An 18,425-nucleotide genomic window follows, 5' to 3' on the forward strand; every position below is an offset into this window, starting at 1 on the left:
GTACATAGTAATCTCCTGTGTATCTGTCCTTTACCGGACATATTGCCCTTAGACTTAACTTGCATGTCTGCTTTGGTCCCTTTGTTATTACCTGTTAGCCAATTACCTGTTAGTTTTTCTCTGCCTGCAGCCACATGGGAGATTTCTTGTAATTTGGTCTGAAGTACCTATTTTGTTAGTCAAAGGTTTGCTGCACATTGCTTGTGGGTGGGAGGTAGAGTGCAGAATATTCCAAACCTATTTTTGAGTCACTTAAACTTTTTTAAGACATAAACTTGTTTATGTGTCTCCTGTGAATCAAATACACTGGGGTTCCTGATTTTTTTGGAGTTCAAACGAGGTCCAAACGTTCCTTCTTATAAGATTTAAAGGATACATGTACATACAGGGAATCCTGAGGCATTGTGTCAAGTTGCCTTTTGTAGTAGGGTAGACCTAGGGCTAGTATAACATATAATGGGGCACACTCTTTTCATGCCACTGATAAAAAATAGATTTTTGTAGCAGGTTAAGAGAGCATTTTTGCTAACCCTAATCCTTTTCCTAACCTTAACCTCAGTCTCCTACCCTGCTACATGATTTTTCCTAACCTGCTGCGTAAGATCTCCTAACCTGCTACAAAAAAGTATCTTCCATATCGAAGTGGCATGAAAAAGAGTGTTTCTCAACATATTATTGGAAAACTACTCAAAATCTAACAACCGCATCACTTCACAATATGAAATGCATAGCTGTAAGTGGTAAATATTCACTCCACTGTAGAATGCATTTGTTAATCATAACTGAGAAACAGTCCCAAATGACAACTTCCTCCGGGATGCAGACTGCCCCGGGCCAGGGTTCCTCATGCTACAGAGGGGCATAGACCTGCAATCTTCACAATCAGGCTCTAAAGCTAGCAACAACTGGTTCAGATTAGGCTCAGGAAATCCTTGGTGCTCTATGTTCAAAACAATTCACCCTGACATAAGCCGAATGGGTAGGGGGTGGGGGACGGAGGAGGTTACCAGAATCTTTTCTAGTGCAAGTGAGAAAATCAGTTTCAAAATATGAGCAGATATTTGGTTCAGGCAGTAGGCTATAAATGTTATTGTCCATTGACGATTGCCATATGGGCTAACTCACGCTACTTTAGACCCTAGTAATACCCTATACAAATCAGCCTTGCAGCAATGATTCTTAATATTATTCTAGTAGTGTTATTATTAGTATATTATTAGTATTATTGTTAGACAAATATAGTAACATGCTAATAACTAATAACAACAACAAAATTCAGATTAAGCTACTGTTGTTATTCTTGTTGGTGATGGTGGTGTTATAATTAACCATTCAATTTCCACAATTATTATAGGACATTTAGACTATAACAAGAGTGATACCAGGGTTATACCAGGGTTCAATATTAATTGTATTGTAATTCTAACATTTGTGCATGATGTTGAACATATCTGTGTAAGAATGAAATATTACAAAAATATACATGTATTTGTTCTTCTTAATAGGCCACAGATTCATGTAAGATCATCGCGTGAGCGCGCCTTTCACAGATGGTGTGGCTTTCCGGTGGCCCAGAACCGACAGAACAAACACTTGGAGAGAGCAAAGTAAACACTGCAACACAGACGTAATGATCCGCAGCGCGAGAACTAGGCTTCGCCTTAGGCAAAACATGGCTTTAAATATCCTCAACAAAACTTCTCTGTTGTGCATACCTCATGTCATGGCCCTTTTTACCGATTAGATTTTGGGCCCACATTTTAGACGTTCCCTATCCAGATGTTTTCTAACGTTAGTTATTCTGGATTGCTCATGTGTTTGGTTTCAACGCCTTTAGCATCTCTGAAATCCCACGACATTGAGTAAAAATTAAAGCAACAATTTCCACAAAATATGAAATATGTAGTTTTGGTCCGGAGAGTTGAACAGAGAACTTCATCCAGAGTGACACACACCAATTCCTCACTATCTCACCCATGTAGTCAGTGATCAGTGGCAAGTGACATTGACGCCTAAGTAACAGCATTTGCTTTTCGAATAACTCCGTCTACAAAAGTTTAACATATATATTTTTTTTTATTGTTTCCTGCCATGGCTGTGCGTAACTGTAGAGGCCTCAAGGCTACAAAATGGAGGAAAACCTAACCAATATGTTTTGATTTATTTTAGCCCATATTTTTTTGCATGCCCTAAATATATTTGAGGAATTAATTAATATATAGTATATGAATATATAATACTATTTATTTTATTGAGTGGATATACAAATAACACACATGAAACAAATGTGACGTCTTTTTGGTTTTATTGGAAACTCATTATTATGATTCTAATGAAAACGTTGTTTCTTAGTTTCCATAGCAGGAAGGTGCTATACATTTAATCCGAACAAAAATATCATAAATTAAGCAAAGGGCAGTCCAGTTTAAGTGTCTCGTTGACTTAAGAGTTCGTAAAAGGGGGTTGATTGTATATTAACGGGCAGGAGGGTACCTCCTAAATCGGATAAGCGCATAAAGGAATTGCGTTATAGTTGTAACCAAATTTAACGACAGACAAAAGTCAGTCTAGTTATAAGTTACCACAGTTTAATTTCATATATGTAGGCCTATTCAATCTGGTAGAGTTATCAGTCTTTTCAAAGATAGTATCAGTTTGCCTTTAGGAGCCTAGATCCACAAGGCTCGACGTTAGAGGTCCCAGCAACGAGTCTTGGAGTTGGTGCGGGTGTCCGTGCATTCCATGCAGCGGCTGTGCGCCACCGAGGCCGGTCATAGGGTAAGAGGAGACGCCGGGGTGACTCATATTTCCCTGGAGCAAAAGCAAAGAGTTCTGATCAGGGCTTTGTGGTGGAGAGAACTCATCTTCCGAGCTGGACATGAGCGACTTGCCGCCGTCGAGGGGAGACAGCTGGTTCTGTTTGTTGTTACCGGAGTTATTGTTTTCGCTGTTCTCTCTGAGAAGGGAAGATATGTCAAAATTAGTGATGAAGGCCTTTTGGACACAGGTTTACAGAATCTATAGTCGTATAGGCTAAAAACAAGCCATACATTTCAATAATAAGACAACAACAATCCAATACAATATTGGTTTAAACTTTAGGAGAAAGCAATTTACAAAATATTAAATCCGTTTGAATTATTTGTACATTTCAATTGCGAAATGTAAACTTTTGGTCACATACTTTTAATTATTTAATTAGAATAATATATCTTATCATACTGATTCCATATATTGACGACTTAAACGCGTGACCTGTAGCTCCAATTGTATATGTAACATTATCTAAATAGCTATAACTTCTTCAGATGCCAGAAATGTTTAGAACACTATCGAAATAATGATAGTCAATAGGCTGTCATTGGTTCCATTGCATTTCATTTCATTCCATTTGCAGGCCATAGGCTTTGTTTAGGGTTATCACACTAAATGTTGGAAATGTAATTTACTGTGGATAAATTCTAACTTACAATGGACAAATCATTCAGCATACATTTACTCTAATATTATTTGGGCCATCTAAAAATCAGCAGAAGGACATGTCACTGGAAATGAATTAGAAAGTTGGGAATTTATTCAACGATATTCCACCTGGGAGATTACGCATGTGATGATGTTCCGTTTATTATATTCTACTATTATCGTATAGGCCTATATGGCAACATTTTACTTTTTGATTTAAGCATACCTTTCTTTAGCTTCTGCGGCTCTGTCTCTCTGGCGTCTGTTTTTGAACCAATTGCTGACCTGCGTAGTGGTCAGTCCCGTGGCCTCGGCCAGCTCCCTTTTCTCTCGCGGGGAGGGATAGGGGTTATGCGTGTACCACTCTCTCAGAACACCCCTTGACTTCTCCTTAAAGCAATAACTGGTCTCCTCGCCGTCCCAGATCGTGCGGGGCAGAGGGAATTTCCTGCGGACCCTATACTTCCCCACCGCTCCAAGCGGTCGGCCTCGCAATTTCTCCGCCTCCACGTAGTGCGCTTTCAGCCACAGCTGCTGCAGCTTGGGATGGTTGTGCGGGGAAAACTGGTGGCTCTCCAGGATCTTATATAGCTCTCTGAAGTTCCCTCGGTGGAAGGCGACCACCGCCTTTGCTTTCAGTACACTTTCATTCTTGTGGAGGTGGTCACACGCTGGGAGAGACCAGAGAAAACGACCGAGCCTCTCCAGATTCCCTCCTTGTTGCAGGACCTCGCAGACGCAGGCTACTTGCTCCTGGGTAAACCCAAACGAAGGTAGTATTGACATGATGTCCGGTCCCCAGCCCAATCCAGAAGGATGATGAGAGTCAAAATATTCTTCACTGTTATTCTGTTCCAGAACCCTGTACAATCCGCCCGGGCAATATCCACTCAACCCCTGATGCGCACGGGAGATTCGGATGTTGATTGTTGGGACAATTTGTTCCTGTTGGAGATATGTCAGGCTTAAAGAGAGCGCTGCGCGATTCGTTGATTGGCTCTTCCACTGCCCTATACCCTGGCAGCCGAGCAGAACTGAGTTTGCAGCTCCGTTTCCTCCCTGGAGGGAATACGTCAGGGGCTGAAATTGGAGCCCCCCCCCCCACCCTGTACTCCTCTCCAGCGTTAGCGGAGGGAGCAGAGGTACCTAAATGCTAATCAATTATTACAGACCGCTTAAAGGGCATTTTTATCATGTCCTCGCCATGTTTTTGGAGAGTTTCAGACAGGGCTTGAAGTTAAGTAAGAGATCGATGGATATAGCTGAAGTAATTTATTGCATCACCATGCATGATTCATTATTGTCACTGTCAACCCCCCTCATCTTGCATTCGCGTTCATAGCACGCAGATTGTGTAATTCCCTGCTATTTTTCATAGTCTATTAATTATAAGTAGTTTATTTTATGAGGTGATATAATTTTAGAACTTCTTATGCTAGTTATACGTGTCATGAGTGCCTGCCACAAAGGTTGGGGCTTTCAGATAGGAAAGATAGGTAAAGAAACATCCCACTGGGCAAAAACTGGTTGAACCAACGTTGTTTCTATGTCATTTAACCCCCAAAATCTTTGTGATGACGTTGAATCAACGTGGAACACTTATTGGAGTTGCAAAAAGTCATCAACTTACAGGCATTTTAACTTAGATCCAATGACATGGTGAAAGTTTTTTGTTGATTTCAAGTTGAATTCACGTTAGTTGAAAACAACCAAATGTACATAATACCTAGACGTTGAAATGGCATCTATGCCCAGTGGGGTGCAACATTGTAAATATATTGTAAATAAACTGGCATGGGTTTAAAGCACCAATGCTATCCTATTTCAAAAATAACTTAGGATAGTTATTTGAAAGGCCTCTGTATGTAAATATTGCATGATGGTCTATTGATTAAAGAAACCTATAGGCCTATACCTTATAATGTAGAATATTAGCCTTATTACACGTTATTTCACTGAGTTTACAACGGACATTCTCCAAAAATAATAATGTGGTATAGATTATGGAATACATTTCATCTCCTTTTATTTAACGTTCAAATAATAGCCCTAATAAACCCAACGTTATGCTATTCAGTTTGTACATCAGTATTAAAGTAGGCTATTGCATTATATTTTACTGGTGTGACTCGACTCCTCTCTATGCACCAATGCATATGCCTACCTGACTGGCTGAACCTAAAAATGTGTTAGCACATTGATGGAAATGTACATTGATAAAATATGTATTTGAGGTTTTTTGCAACTTGTCTAATTCTTTCAATTTCCAAAAGCCTTGCCTACATCATTAGGCTCATATGTAATCATTAGGATATTCTGTTATATCTGTTTTTTTTATGTTGTTTCGTTACAATTCGCATTAGTCAATTTTAGACTGGCCTACCATATTGCACTAATTGTTAATTTATTATGGTGTGAAAATTTGATATTTCTATGAAATGATGTATTCCGGGCTCTCCCAAGGTTATTTTCTTGGAAATCGTCTTTCCCCTGCTGTCCTCAATGTTGTGGCGTGAAACATAACACCTATCCATTAGTACATTAGTGATGTGAGTCACAGGCTCTTGGTCGTTGAGTCGTTATTTTGAAGGAAAGATCAAATTCCTTATCTTTCCCAGGTTTTGCAACGTGACTCTCGGGCAACACGTTGAGAACTAGACACCCGAAAGGAGCATTTCGAGGGCAGCCAATATTATTTCTGCTGTCCTTTAGGCTACATATTTAACCAATATGTGATATTGCTAATGAAATATAGTCTAATTTACTGGTAACATATTTGGTATTCCATACACCACTGCCAGTTAAGGTTTAATCGAGCGTTGGTTTTATCAATTGTTTTTGTGGTCGCAGACACCTGCAAAAACAAACTGTAGGCTACCTCGTGCTTCATCAGTCTGGAAATAATGCCTATTACCATAAAGATTATAATATTGACTTAGGTGGACTTTTTGTAAATGAACCTTCCATCATACAATCTATTTAACAAGGGTATGTATGCAATGAATGAAGTTTAAGACTCAAATCTTTGCTGAGAACGTTTTATGATCTCAACATAACTGCCTCCTGATGAATTTACGGCCAGATATAATTGCTAGACCTTCCCAGGTGTACTGATTATAAAGGAAAACAAAATCAAACGAGCATCCCAAGTAGCCTAACGTCGGTTAAGAGATGTGCATTCTGCCATGCAAATCAGACAGTACAATAAGTTATGAATTAATGTGGGATAGGCTACAATCGAAAACAAAGGGCCCATCATTTTGCATTTAAAAAAAGGTGCATAATATGCGGTTGGCCTGCCGGTTCTCGACATTAGGCCTACCTATGGGGTGCGCTCCGCTCAGTTCTCTAACCCCATGCACCAGCAAATGAGCCACTCGCAGGTTTCTCTAATATCTCTACCACATTGCGCCGCGCCTCCTCCTTTAACCGGAGAAGCCAGGGGGACGTGCTCGATCTCAGGTCGTGATTATTTCAAGATGTGGACACCCCTCCAATGCCCATGAGAAACGATGACGACTGGCCACGTCTCTGCACACAACGAGAGGGAGAAAGAAACCGAGCCACAAAAACATAAAGCACTTCATAAAAACGTCACCATATTTCATATCAAACCGTCTATATGTGGCGTTTTGTGAGTGAAGCCTTTTCTTCATTAAAAGGGGAGAGAGTAAAATTATGAAAGTCCAGCAAAGCCGGTTTAACACAAACAATAGGCTAGCAGATGGGTTTCGCTAAATCAAAACTGCTATTTCAGCTGTTGAGTGGAACAATGCTGATACTGTTCAAATTGGCTGAAAAATATGGACTGTATGCAGTCCAGTGGCTTCCCTTAAGATATCCAGCCTACTTGGATAAATCAAAATAGTTCGAGACATAGACATATAGCCCAGGCCTAATAATTGCTGTAAAACGTTTTTCAATTAAAAAGTGGGCCTATGATATTTGCCACCCCGTACAATTCGTTGCATAGGCCTATATATATTCAAACTATGCAAAGTATGCAACAAGCATTCTTAAACAAACATGTATTTTGTTAGGTTACATCAAATCTGTTTTAGATTGTCTATATTTTTCTAACCCAATATAGGCTTAGGCAAATGTCGTGTCTGTATAAACGACAATCTTGTATTATTGTTATTTTTTAAATATATAATTGATCATTTAACTCACTCACCTGTGACGAAAATATGTGATTCATTAATTTCCACGACTCGGATTTGATTTATATTCTGTTAGTTTGTAATGGCCTATAGGCTCAGCCCAACATAGGGCCTATATAGTAAAAATACAAGCCTATTCATCACTTTTAGTGCAATACTCCGAATTAGTTACTGCTTTCTCAAAACACAACCGTTGACATGAATTAGTAAATCAAATTGCAGCCGCAATTATCATCGTAACATAGGATCCTATCATGTTAGAAAATTAGGCATTTTTTAAGAGCACTGCGGTCACCCCCAATCAAAATCATTACGGCTCACTTTCCTCGCATTGCCAACGCATAGGCTACGAAAGGTTATTATACAGCAGGTCAGTAAACACGCTTGTTAAAATATAATTCGATTAAGAGGCTTAAACCGTAGGCCTGTACGAGTTCTATGTATTAAAATAACCACAATGTTTTGTCGTGTTGTCCTTATTTTCTAAACCATTTGAAACCATTGGTTTCAGACAACGTGTAAGGTTATTGTCAGGGAGGGGGCGCCAGCTTATAAACGACAATCCAATTGCCTTATGCACAGATCGAGATGTGATATATTCACAATGCCTAAAACGAAGCCTCCGTTGAATTAGGCTACTTGGAGAGTAGCTTATCTTCAGTGTTAATGTGCTAAATTATATTTTAAATGAATTTAAAATGTCTGTGAGTGTTGGAAACACAACTAATAAAACATATATTGGGCAGGTGACATTCGGCATGGCGAAAGAAGCTGTCATGCTTTAATGGCTTTGAGACGAAGTCTAACTCCTCAATAGTCATATGAGTCTTATCTGCGTCGCTCCTGTTACAAAGTGGTGTGTTTCTCTGGGAAATACCATCTGACCCGTGTGGTGTGGAGATGATGCGGCCTCCCAGCTGTTGCCTCTCTCTCAACATATTACTGTTCAGTGGCGAACAACGTGTGTGTGTGTGTATGTGTGTGTGTGTGTGTGTGTGTGTGTGTGTATGTGTGTGTGTGAGTGAGGGGGAGAAAGAGAGAGATATAGAGATGGATGGAAACACACGGGCACGTGTAATCAGGGGACGTTTACTAGTGCACGTTTGGACCGTTTTCACGCATATGTTATTCGTTGCCCTTATAGTGCAGAACCGACCATTAAATCGCCCCAGGTCGCACCTTTCCCCTTCTCTTTGATTGTGGATGATGGACTGAACATGTGCAGATATTTTCTCACGCCTGATAACTCTATTATCGGAGGTCGAAGTTAAAAACGGCGTTGTAGTTTTGATGGTGAAAACAACTAGCCTAACCTCTGTCATTCCCAATGGATTTTACGCACAGACACATCTCACATCGTAAACGCCGTAGAATGCCCGTTTTCACCAGTGATGCATAATTTTACATATATTTACTAACTTTACTTTCATTTCTTTACTTCTCTCTTTCGGAATCAACAAATGAATCTCAGTGGGGAAAGTATTGGTGGTGGGTGGGTCTGTTGGAGCTGTGCGGCACCCAGCGACCCCTGGCCTCTCATTAGTGAGTGGGACGTGGATCAGCGCAGTACCGCGCTCCCCAGGTCATGTTACATATGGCTTGCAGTCTGCTGCACCGCATTAAATGTCATCTTTGAAACTATCCAAGAGATCAGAGGTCACCGTTTTTAATAAGGCCTCGGTTCTGGGGGGTTTCCCTTCTTTTACTGCTCGCCCTTGCATGTTTTACAGTGCACGTTTTAAATTGCGGAAAAAATGATAGGCCTACATTTTTTCTTCTACTTTTTGGTAACATTGTGTCGTTGGATTGGAGTGTACTTGATCGTAAACGATAGCTGCTGGATGCATTTTATACAAACAAGTGTGTAATTTTAAAAGTGAAATATTTATGGAAAAATAAAATATGCAATACATCTAACAAGGTTGCCTTGTAGGCTACTGTAATTAAAATAAAATAGCAATATTACAAACAGATGTGACATGTTCTTCAAAATAATGTTTAGTCTTCCATAAAATGGACTGAGTGTGGTGTTCATTTTTTTCCTATTCTACAGGCACAATAAAAATGTGCAATTTCGAGCTTTCTGGGGGCCCCACCCCGTGAGACCAACAGAACATGGGCTCCCATTGCCAATGGGACATTGTTCAGGGCTTCAACAAAGCCTTCTTCAATATTACAGGAGGTGTTACCTGATACCTAACAATCAGCTAATCCAATGCCTGTGGCAAGGTCACCTGTGCACAGGTAACCATACACCAGCAACCTGCCTCTCCAGCTCCTTTTCTCCCACTCTCTCCCCCGTCTCTGTCCGGGCCTCATCACCATTGAGTGAGCAGAGACAAACACCTTCTGTTTATTTGGGTCATCTGCATAGAACCCATAAAAAGGATCCACAAAGAGCACAAGGCCAATAGTTCGGTCTCTAAACCACTATAATTTGCCCATCTACCCATCCACAACCCCCCCCCCCCCCATCTTACTTAGCCTTACTTGGGATCCGATGGAGTGAATCAGAATTGGGTGGAAGATCATGTAAAATTCCTCTAAGCCATGTGAGCAGTTCAGGCTTTCTCTGTACAGACACACAGTGCTTGTGAGTGACAGCACTTCAGACTCATTCGTCCACTTGTGGGTTGGCTGAGTGAGCCAGGCAGGGCTTGCTCTGGGTTAGCCCAGGGAGAGGGCCCTGGGACAGGGTGTTTTGGAGCTGTAGACCCCCCACCCCTAAGAGCAGTACCTCTGGAAATCTCATTGCTGTTTATTTGAATTACGGGGGCTGAGATGAGAAAAGGAGGGCTAATGAACTCCAGGTTGCCAGGCATGTGCAAATGATCACTGCAGGTTTGCAGAGCGAGGTTGTAGGCTTGTTGGATTAGGGCACAACTGTTATACCCCTATCCTCACAGAGTTTGGCTTTTTAAGTCTTTTAAATATATAGAAGATGTATGCTTCCTGTCTCGAGAATTTAGGTCCACTGTAGACATAACATTAAACACGAACCCAACTCACGTTTAATCAAAAATGAATCGAGAAAAAAATTGAAAAAAGTGTAACAGTTTTATATTTTTATAAATATAAACTTTTAATGAAGTATGTAGATTTAAAAAAATACATCCAGATTATTTGAGATTACAAATGTACAGTTCAAGATCAAATACAAAACAATCTGTTTTACCACGTGCCTATGGCTCATTTTTCATATGTGACATCAGAGCAAGTAGACAAAGTTGTTCTGTAATGTCATCTTTATGTCAGTTTGCAGTCTGTTCATAGCACTACTCTGAATGGGGGTTTAGGTCATGGAACCTGACAAAGAAAAATGTACTGGCCACTCTATGTATGGATCTGTGTCTTACTGTCTTACTGTTATGTGTAAATGACATCTGCTGGTCATGACATATAATGGTTTTGTGTTGTGTGTCTGTGTGCTCCACATGTATTTGTTGACTAATGATGTCCACTTACTATCTACATTAATATAACAGGATATGTCTTCCTTATGCCCCTATCTGACAAAACCAGGAAATTACCCAAGGTGGAATAGCTAAGCTTTATCAGAAACCCATTAATGCATTGCATGTGTCACACTCTGCACCTACACATCAATCATAAAGTGTAGAGAACGTGTTAGCCACAGTCAATCGTATTTAAAAATAACAATTAAAAGTAAAAGGCACTAGTAGTAAGACATTCTAATATTGTTAACTCAGTTTGCCATGCAAAGGGACACAATAGAAATCCCTCTCCATATAAAACACATCAGACTGCATGTGGTTCTCCTCCATCAAACACAATACCCCCCTCCCAGTTTCTCATACAAACACACGAACAGGCACGCCGGTCTTACTTTGTAGAAAAATATTTTGGATGTATTTTTTCACAGAGACAGTTTAGGAGACATTTAGAAATGAATGATGGGACATACTGTTGCCAAACAGCATATAGAGGTTTTACTATGTTCATTTAGACACAGACTGGACTGTGTAACAGCCCTTTTAGGCCCCCACCCTGTCTCCAATAATGGTGGAAGCTTGAAATATATGAAGCTTGAAATATGTTTTACACATTATAACAAATGTCACAGTATTGATTTGCTAATGTTTCCCCCAGAGGACAAAGTATGTTCTTTGAAGCTACAATCTTATGTTTTGATGCTATAGTGCAAATTGGGAGAGGTCAGTGAATAATAATAATTGGGGGGGGGGGGGTCTTATATTTGTCCTGTTACACATGTGTGTAATGGAAATGTGGTTCTTGCATATCCCAACTCCCCAGAGACACCCACAGGGAGTGGGGTCACGACCAGGGTCACCATTGTCCAGCGCCCCTGGGGTTAAGTGCCTTGCTCAAAGGCATAGAGACAGAATTTTCACATTGTCAGCCCCAGGATTCGAACCGGATTGGTTATTTGCCCAACGCTCTAACCTTGAGGCTACCTGCCACCCATTTGAAGCCTGACATTTTACGAGGCAGAAATGTACAGTAATTTCTTATTGAAGGACTAAATTGCATAAATCCGCAACTGCTGTGTACAGTGGTTTCCTGTTATTCGTATGTGGTTTCATGTGTGGTTTTCAGTGCAGCGTTAGTGGTTTTAATGAACCTTTTCACAGAGACGCTACCCCTGCCCCTACTAAATTACCTTTTTGGTTTCACCCAGATGATGCACTTAGTTTGGAGGAACATCCTGGTCACATGACCAGGGCCATTCCAACACCTGTTCTGCAGATTAAGTCCACTCAACAGGAAGTAGCAGGTGTTGTCTTTAAAAAAATGCACACTTAAAATGTGGTTCAAATGCATGCAAGGGACTTCGAAAATAACAGCTAGTCATGCCTTTCTGCAAGGCATAGAGGAAAGATCGGGGGATTTTAAAATATTTAATTAGGATGACTTCATGGTGCCAATCCAAGGGGTTTGTATCTGAATAGAGTTTATTGTAAGGTAAAATGAACACAACATTAGCAAATAATTTAACAGTTAGAGGAAATGAATGGTAAAAAAAAAAAGAGTAAAAAGATTCACCACATCACTGCTTGGGCAGATATGAGTGCTTATGAAAGGTCATAGGTTACAGGTTAAACGTCAACCATGTCCTCGTCCATCTGCACTGTCTGTAATTTGGCCAGCTCCTTCTCCTCCCCCGGCTCCATTTCCCCACACATGACCCGCACCATCTCATTCACCCCACCGCCACTAGCGTCCACCTTACTCTCCGACACAGACATGTAGTTGTTGTTCATGCCAGGGCCCAGAAGGTGTGAGGAGGGGACATGTTGTGGGTTGTGGCCCCTGAGGTACTCCCCAGGCTGGAGTTGGTGTCCGTTAGGGTCTGTTTGGGCCATCAGAGGGGTGCTGACGGTGAGGCTGGTGTAGACCTCAGGCTCTGGACTGGAGGAGCTGACGGTGGTTACGTCAGAGGAGGAGCCCCGGCTGGAGGGGACCTCCTCTGAGGTTAGTGGGTCTGAGGAGTAGCTGAGCTGCCCACTGGGGTCCAGGTGAAGGCCATGGTGGTAGGAGTACACCCCTCCACCCCCACAACCCTCCAGGGGCTCCTTCTTGATGGAGGTCTGTCCAGCGTTGCCCATGCTGTAGAGCACCGTGCTGGGGTGCATGGGGGCCATGGCCAGCTTGTCCTGATGGTGCTGGTGGTGGTAGGAGTCCTCACTAGAAGAACTGACTGCTACATTGTTCATTTGGATTGTACCTGGGATATTCAAATGACAGATTATTAGACTAAACATTTTATACCTCCATCTAACAGTACTTTATATTCTAATCTCTGAACCACTATAACATCCTTGACTATAACATAGTTCTGTAAATCTTTGGCTTCACTTTTACTGTCCCTCACTCTTACTCTAACTTGCAACATAATTCCATCTGAAATCTCTGCTGTGTCTCTCTCACAACTCCTGGTTTTGGAAGCTGGCCCTGTGAGACCCAGGAGAGTCGTATTGCTGTAAAAGCCTGCTAGGGGCCAACAAGAAGGCTTTTTTCTTTCCATTTTACTTTCCTGTTGTCCTGGTATGAGTTCTCTGCTTTTTGTCAAATTAAGTGCTGTAATGACTCTCTCCTCGTTAGTACGTTTTTTCAGTCCTGTGATTGTCTTAAACAGATTATCCTCCTCTCTCCCCCTGAGGTCAGGAGGGTGCAGTGATGATGACTGATGATGACTTCAGAACCTGTGTTCCATTCATCTCTATAATTTTCCAGGACCACCATATATCACCACACAAGAAAATATGGATGTGTGTGTGTGTGTGTCTGTGTGTGGCCTTTGCATCCAGCCCCAACTCATTGCAGTGTAGTAAAAAGCATCTGCTAAGACAGCTCAGACATATTGAATGCATAACAAAGCTGGTGACTACACCCATTTCCATTTCAACCCAGGACTCAATTTTTTTTTTAAGGGGAGCAGGGTTAAGTTGCTCTAATATTTTAGATGTTTGAAAGGTTAGGGTCAACCACCATTTTACTGTAATGCACTCTCTCTTTCTCTATTAGCAGTTGGAAGAGCACCTAAAATGCTATAATACTATATATAGAACAGTCATTAGTTGTCACCAATACCTCGGAAACTGCTACCAGCAAAACTTCAATGTGGATTTTTTGTTTTAAATGTAGAATAGAATAAAATACAACATTGTTGTCCATTGGTTAGAAGGGAAATGTGTCTTCTGCCTTTCCCAACACCCCCTGATACACACACACCACCACATAGACAGATATGAGGTAAAGTCAACCCACCTTGTGAGAGTGATGAGGAGTCAGAGGGGAGCTGCAGAGGAGGAAGACCCAAGTTGCTGTTGAGCAGTGACGTCCCTTCGCCGTTGGATACGCCGCTAGGCACGTGGACCAGACTGTAACCGCCCAGCTGGAGCGCCCCTGAAGACGAGCTGAACGTGAGGACAGACGAGCCGCCGTTTTGAGCTGCCATGCTGTAAACCCCCTCCAGCTTCACCTCTGCTCCATTTACACAGCCAGAATAGGAGGTGTAGTCCACACTGGAGCCTGCCAGCCCCTTCTCCTGGCCTGCCTGCATCTGCATGTCCACACCAGAGCCCCCCATCAAGACCCCCCCAGAGGGCCGCAGGGAGTTGAAGGCCAAGGGCTGGATGCCCAGGTTGAGCCCATTGAACAGGATGTTGCTGGGGGCCTGGAGGTAAGACGAGCCACCGTTATGGAAGACAGTGGAGGGGTTACTTGTCACTAGGTTTCCGTTGAAGAGCACCTCACTGCTGGATCCAGGGGGTATCTTGATGTCTCCAATCTGTTGGATGATTACACCACTGTCCAGAGACCCTGTCTGCAGGGGGAGGACCCCATGGGTCATCGTCCCTTCAGATGAATTGGAGAGGGGGCGTGGAGAGAGCTCCCCCTGCCCTTTACTAGACTCATCCTCTGTGCTGTGGTTGCCATCAGATTCACTGTGGAAAAAATGCAGGGGGGAGAAGAGAGTGAGACATTGAAAGCAGCTCAGGGACTGTCTGAAGAAAATATGTCCTCTTCTTAACTCTTGGTAGACTTTAATGATGGAATTGCGTGAGGAAGAATTGAGCTCAGCGAAGTAAGTTGTCCTACTGGTTTGACTTATGTTGTTGTCATTGGTGAGTGCACAGGTTGAGTCTTACTACTGACAGAGTGAGTGAGAGACAGATTTTGAAACCGAAATAACCATAGAAAGACATTATTTGCATACAAAGAAATATGGCTGATATGTCAAAGCAACTTTGTCCATACCTCAACTCTCTTAGCCTATGAAAACAATGATACAACCACATTACACAGGCTATATCATTTTATTGGCACACAATATTTGTGGGCAGTGGTGATCAATGGAGATCTCTCAAACATGGCTTTAATGAGGAAAGTCGACTACCAAACGTTTTACCCCATGGAGAGTAAATTGGATTATAGCCCTCCTTTAGTTATACTCATTCAGGTCTACCATTTGGCGTAATAAATTCCGGGGTGACAAATGCAAGCGGTCGCAGCGTGACAACACATGGTCAAATACCTTTATTTGTATTTTCTTATGTGATCATTGGCATATAACGTCTTTTTATTTTATGTTTGCATAGCTTCACTTTTTAAATTAATAATGTTAGTCAAATATTAGGAAATCGAACAATGCCATCTGAATCGTATTTTTCATCATGAGCGAGTGACTGAAAAAGCTGCATTTCACTTGCTACAAAAAAGACGTGCTCTCTGAACTAAAGAGAAACGTATTCTTCATCGTCCTGAGGCCTGCATGCCAATTATTGAAGAAGCATAAATCCTATTCATCTTCTCCATAAATTAGCTCAGGCTTATAATCACTTATTTTGTCACTCAAAGCACAATAATGTTTAGTCAGTGGCAATATAATTATTGGCCCCCACAAACTGGAATGAAGTGGATTGCAAAAAACAAATGCCTTTGATCAATTTATAGCATTATTTTGGGGAAGTTTGTGGTGAGAGAGAGAGTACCCACTGGGCACAGACCTCAATTCAAAGTCTATTCCACGCTGGTTCAATGTAATTCCGTTGAAATTACGTGAAAACAACGTTGATTCAACCAATGTCTGCAGGGTGGGTAAGAGGTCACCTTCACCAGGTGCGCGCGAGAAGAAAACATAAAAAGAAGGGAATAATATCTGTCTGTCTGGGGGATTTTCTAATGAAGGGGAGGTGTTCTAATTCCCCTGGTTTGATAAGAGGGAAAGAAACTTGCCAAAGTGATTTATGTGGTGAGAATTGGATTCAGTTAATTGTGAACCCTAACATATGAACGGAGACTATTCATATGTATAGGCTACATCTATAAAAGCAACTTATTTATAACACAATCTAGAGTATAAAAGTTAAATTTGGAATAGAGTAGGCTTATGTTGGACTGGGGTCCATGCTCTTAGTGCCCTAACACGCAAATGAAACCTGATCTGGATGGCAACAGCCTCATATTTCAAAACATTAGCGGCGTGTAAGCTACCCTGCACAATTTTTTTTGTGCCTATATTATAATGTTAATGATTTACGCTGTCAACTCGCACACCAAGCTCCATGAGCGACTACCATGCAATCGTCAGAGGCTTCAGTCAGGTGTGCATGTACCATACAAGGCAAGCCTGCTCGACCTTGCCAGCAATAATCTCTCAAAATGACTCCTGGTAATGAATTTCTGAGTTTAATTTCTTAAACTATTATGCACACTGTGCCATTTGCGTAAAATCAAGCAATCAACGGATTATTGTCTCACCTTTTTGATTGTGCTTCGGACGGGTTTCTGTCCCTCTGTCTCCTGTTTTTGAACCAGTTGCTGACCTGCGTCAAGGAGAGTCCCGTGATTTTAGCGAGGTTTCTTTTCTCGGCTGGAGAGGGATATCTATTCTGCTTGTATAGATCCTTCAGCGCGTTGCGGGACCTCTCTTTGAAGCAGTATACTGTCTCTTCCCCGTCCCAGATAGTCCGGGGTAGTGGGTACTTTCTCCGCAGGCGATATTTATCCACGGCGCCCAGGGGTCTCCCCCGCGCTTTCTCTGCCTCGGTGTACCGTGCCTTATACCAGAGGTCTTGCAGCGAGGAGTGATTGAATGGACTGAAGTTGTGGTTCTCCAAAACACTGTAGAGCTCCTGGTACCGAGCTTGATGAAAAGCGACAAGAGCTTGGGCTTTCAGGATGCTTTCGTTGCCACGTAGCAGGTCACTCTGTGGTAAGGACCATAAAAACCTGGCCAGCCGGTCCACATTGCCTCCCTGCTGCAAAGCCTCGCAGACACACGCCACTTGCTCCGGGGAGAATGCCAGCGAGGAAGCCGCGCTCACCAGAAGTTCACTGTGGACTGCATCAGTGTTCGAAGTTGCGCGCTCCATAGACAACTCCGCGGTTTCCAGCGCTAGAAGCTTGATGCAATCTCGCTTGTCCGTCTTCACATTTTCCTTCTTTATGTTATTTGAAATTGTGACTTCTCCTGAAGAAGAAGACATTTTTCAAGCCTTCCTTGTAAGTCACTCCTCCCTGGTTTCGGCAAGCCTTCAGCCGATCAGGTTACCCCCTCGCCATGCGAACACGATCGAATGTCTGGCAGCAGCTGTAAATGGATAGCTCTCCCCTTTAGTTCCAATGTGTTTTTTACTCTGCGGGAACTGTAGCAAGAAGGGGCATTGGGGTCTGTCTGAGAGTCACCCAATTGGCTACGACGGGCTATACCAGGGAGGAGCAACCACGATCCAGAGACGAGTGTTTGGTTTGCATCTGTCACTCAGAGATGACGTACAGTATTTCAGAGGCTTACCTGTACAAGGTGAAGGTGTTTGGGATTTTGTTATGGGAGCGGAAAAGACTATCCATCTTGCCTGCATTATGGCATATTATTTTTTGATTGCACCAACTGAGCTATGTGACAATGGACTGCCCCTTTTAGAGAAAGAAAGACATTTTCGGTGAGATGAAAGCCTACCCTTGCCATTTTGCCTTCAATTCCACCTTCGATTAATGTAAAAAAAGTGAACTGATGAAAGTTAGGCTAATGAGTTACATTTTTTAAATACCGGTAGGCCTAAACATTGTGGAATTCTAAAATGTTCGTGTGTGTGAGTTTTTTCTTGTAATCATTGGACAATAACAATATTTATCACTATGTTGCATTTGTCCACTTTGTGCGATGCACTTTTGAGGAACCATTAACTAGGAAGCGTTCTTACCAGCGACGTTCTTATCGGGACTATTTGAAGGTGACACATTTGACCGCTTGAGTGAACTGTCAGGAAAGATTGCTAACTTATTAGCTAGCTGGCTAGTTCATTTTAGTTC

The 18,425-nt window shown here is 42.0% G+C and overlaps 3 protein-coding genes across 3 annotated transcripts in view; 1 reads left to right on the forward strand and 2 right to left on the reverse strand.

Annotated features, from left to right (window-relative positions):
* Positions 1-2,232: 2,232 nt before the first annotated feature.
* LOC139384037 (homeobox protein six1b-like) lies at positions 2,233-4,449 on the reverse strand. Its single transcript, XM_071128669.1, has 2 exons — positions 3,689-4,449; positions 2,233-2,956 (listed from the first exon to the last, which is right to left on the reverse strand). The coding sequence occupies exons 1-2, from the start codon at positions 4,246-4,248 to the stop codon at positions 2,662-2,664; spliced, it is 855 nt and encodes a 284-aa protein (XP_070984770.1). The 5' UTR covers positions 4,249-4,449; the 3' UTR covers positions 2,233-2,661.
* Positions 4,450-10,675: 6,226 nt separating this feature from the next.
* On the reverse strand, positions 10,676-17,787 carry LOC139383826 (homeobox protein SIX4-like). Its single transcript, XM_071128402.1, has 3 exons — positions 16,872-17,787; positions 14,376-15,055; positions 10,676-13,332 (listed from the first exon to the last, which is right to left on the reverse strand). The coding sequence occupies exons 1-3, from the start codon at positions 17,597-17,599 to the stop codon at positions 12,704-12,706; spliced, it is 2,037 nt and encodes a 678-aa protein (XP_070984503.1). The 5' UTR covers positions 17,600-17,787; the 3' UTR covers positions 10,676-12,703.
* LOC139383827 (MNAT1 component of CDK activating kinase) overlaps positions 16,693-18,425 on the forward strand; it is a 61,552-nt gene continuing 59,819 nt past the window's right edge. The window contains exon 1 of the mRNA XM_071128403.1: positions 16,693-18,055. The gene's annotated coding sequence lies outside the window, so the exon portion shown is untranslated. The remainder of the gene's footprint in view (positions 18,056-18,425) is intronic.

This window comes from Oncorhynchus clarkii, chromosome 25, assembly GCF_045791955.1.
Source record: "Oncorhynchus clarkii lewisi isolate Uvic-CL-2024 chromosome 25, UVic_Ocla_1.0, whole genome shotgun sequence".
Taxonomy (NCBI): domain Eukaryota; kingdom Metazoa; phylum Chordata; class Actinopteri; order Salmoniformes; family Salmonidae; genus Oncorhynchus; species Oncorhynchus clarkii.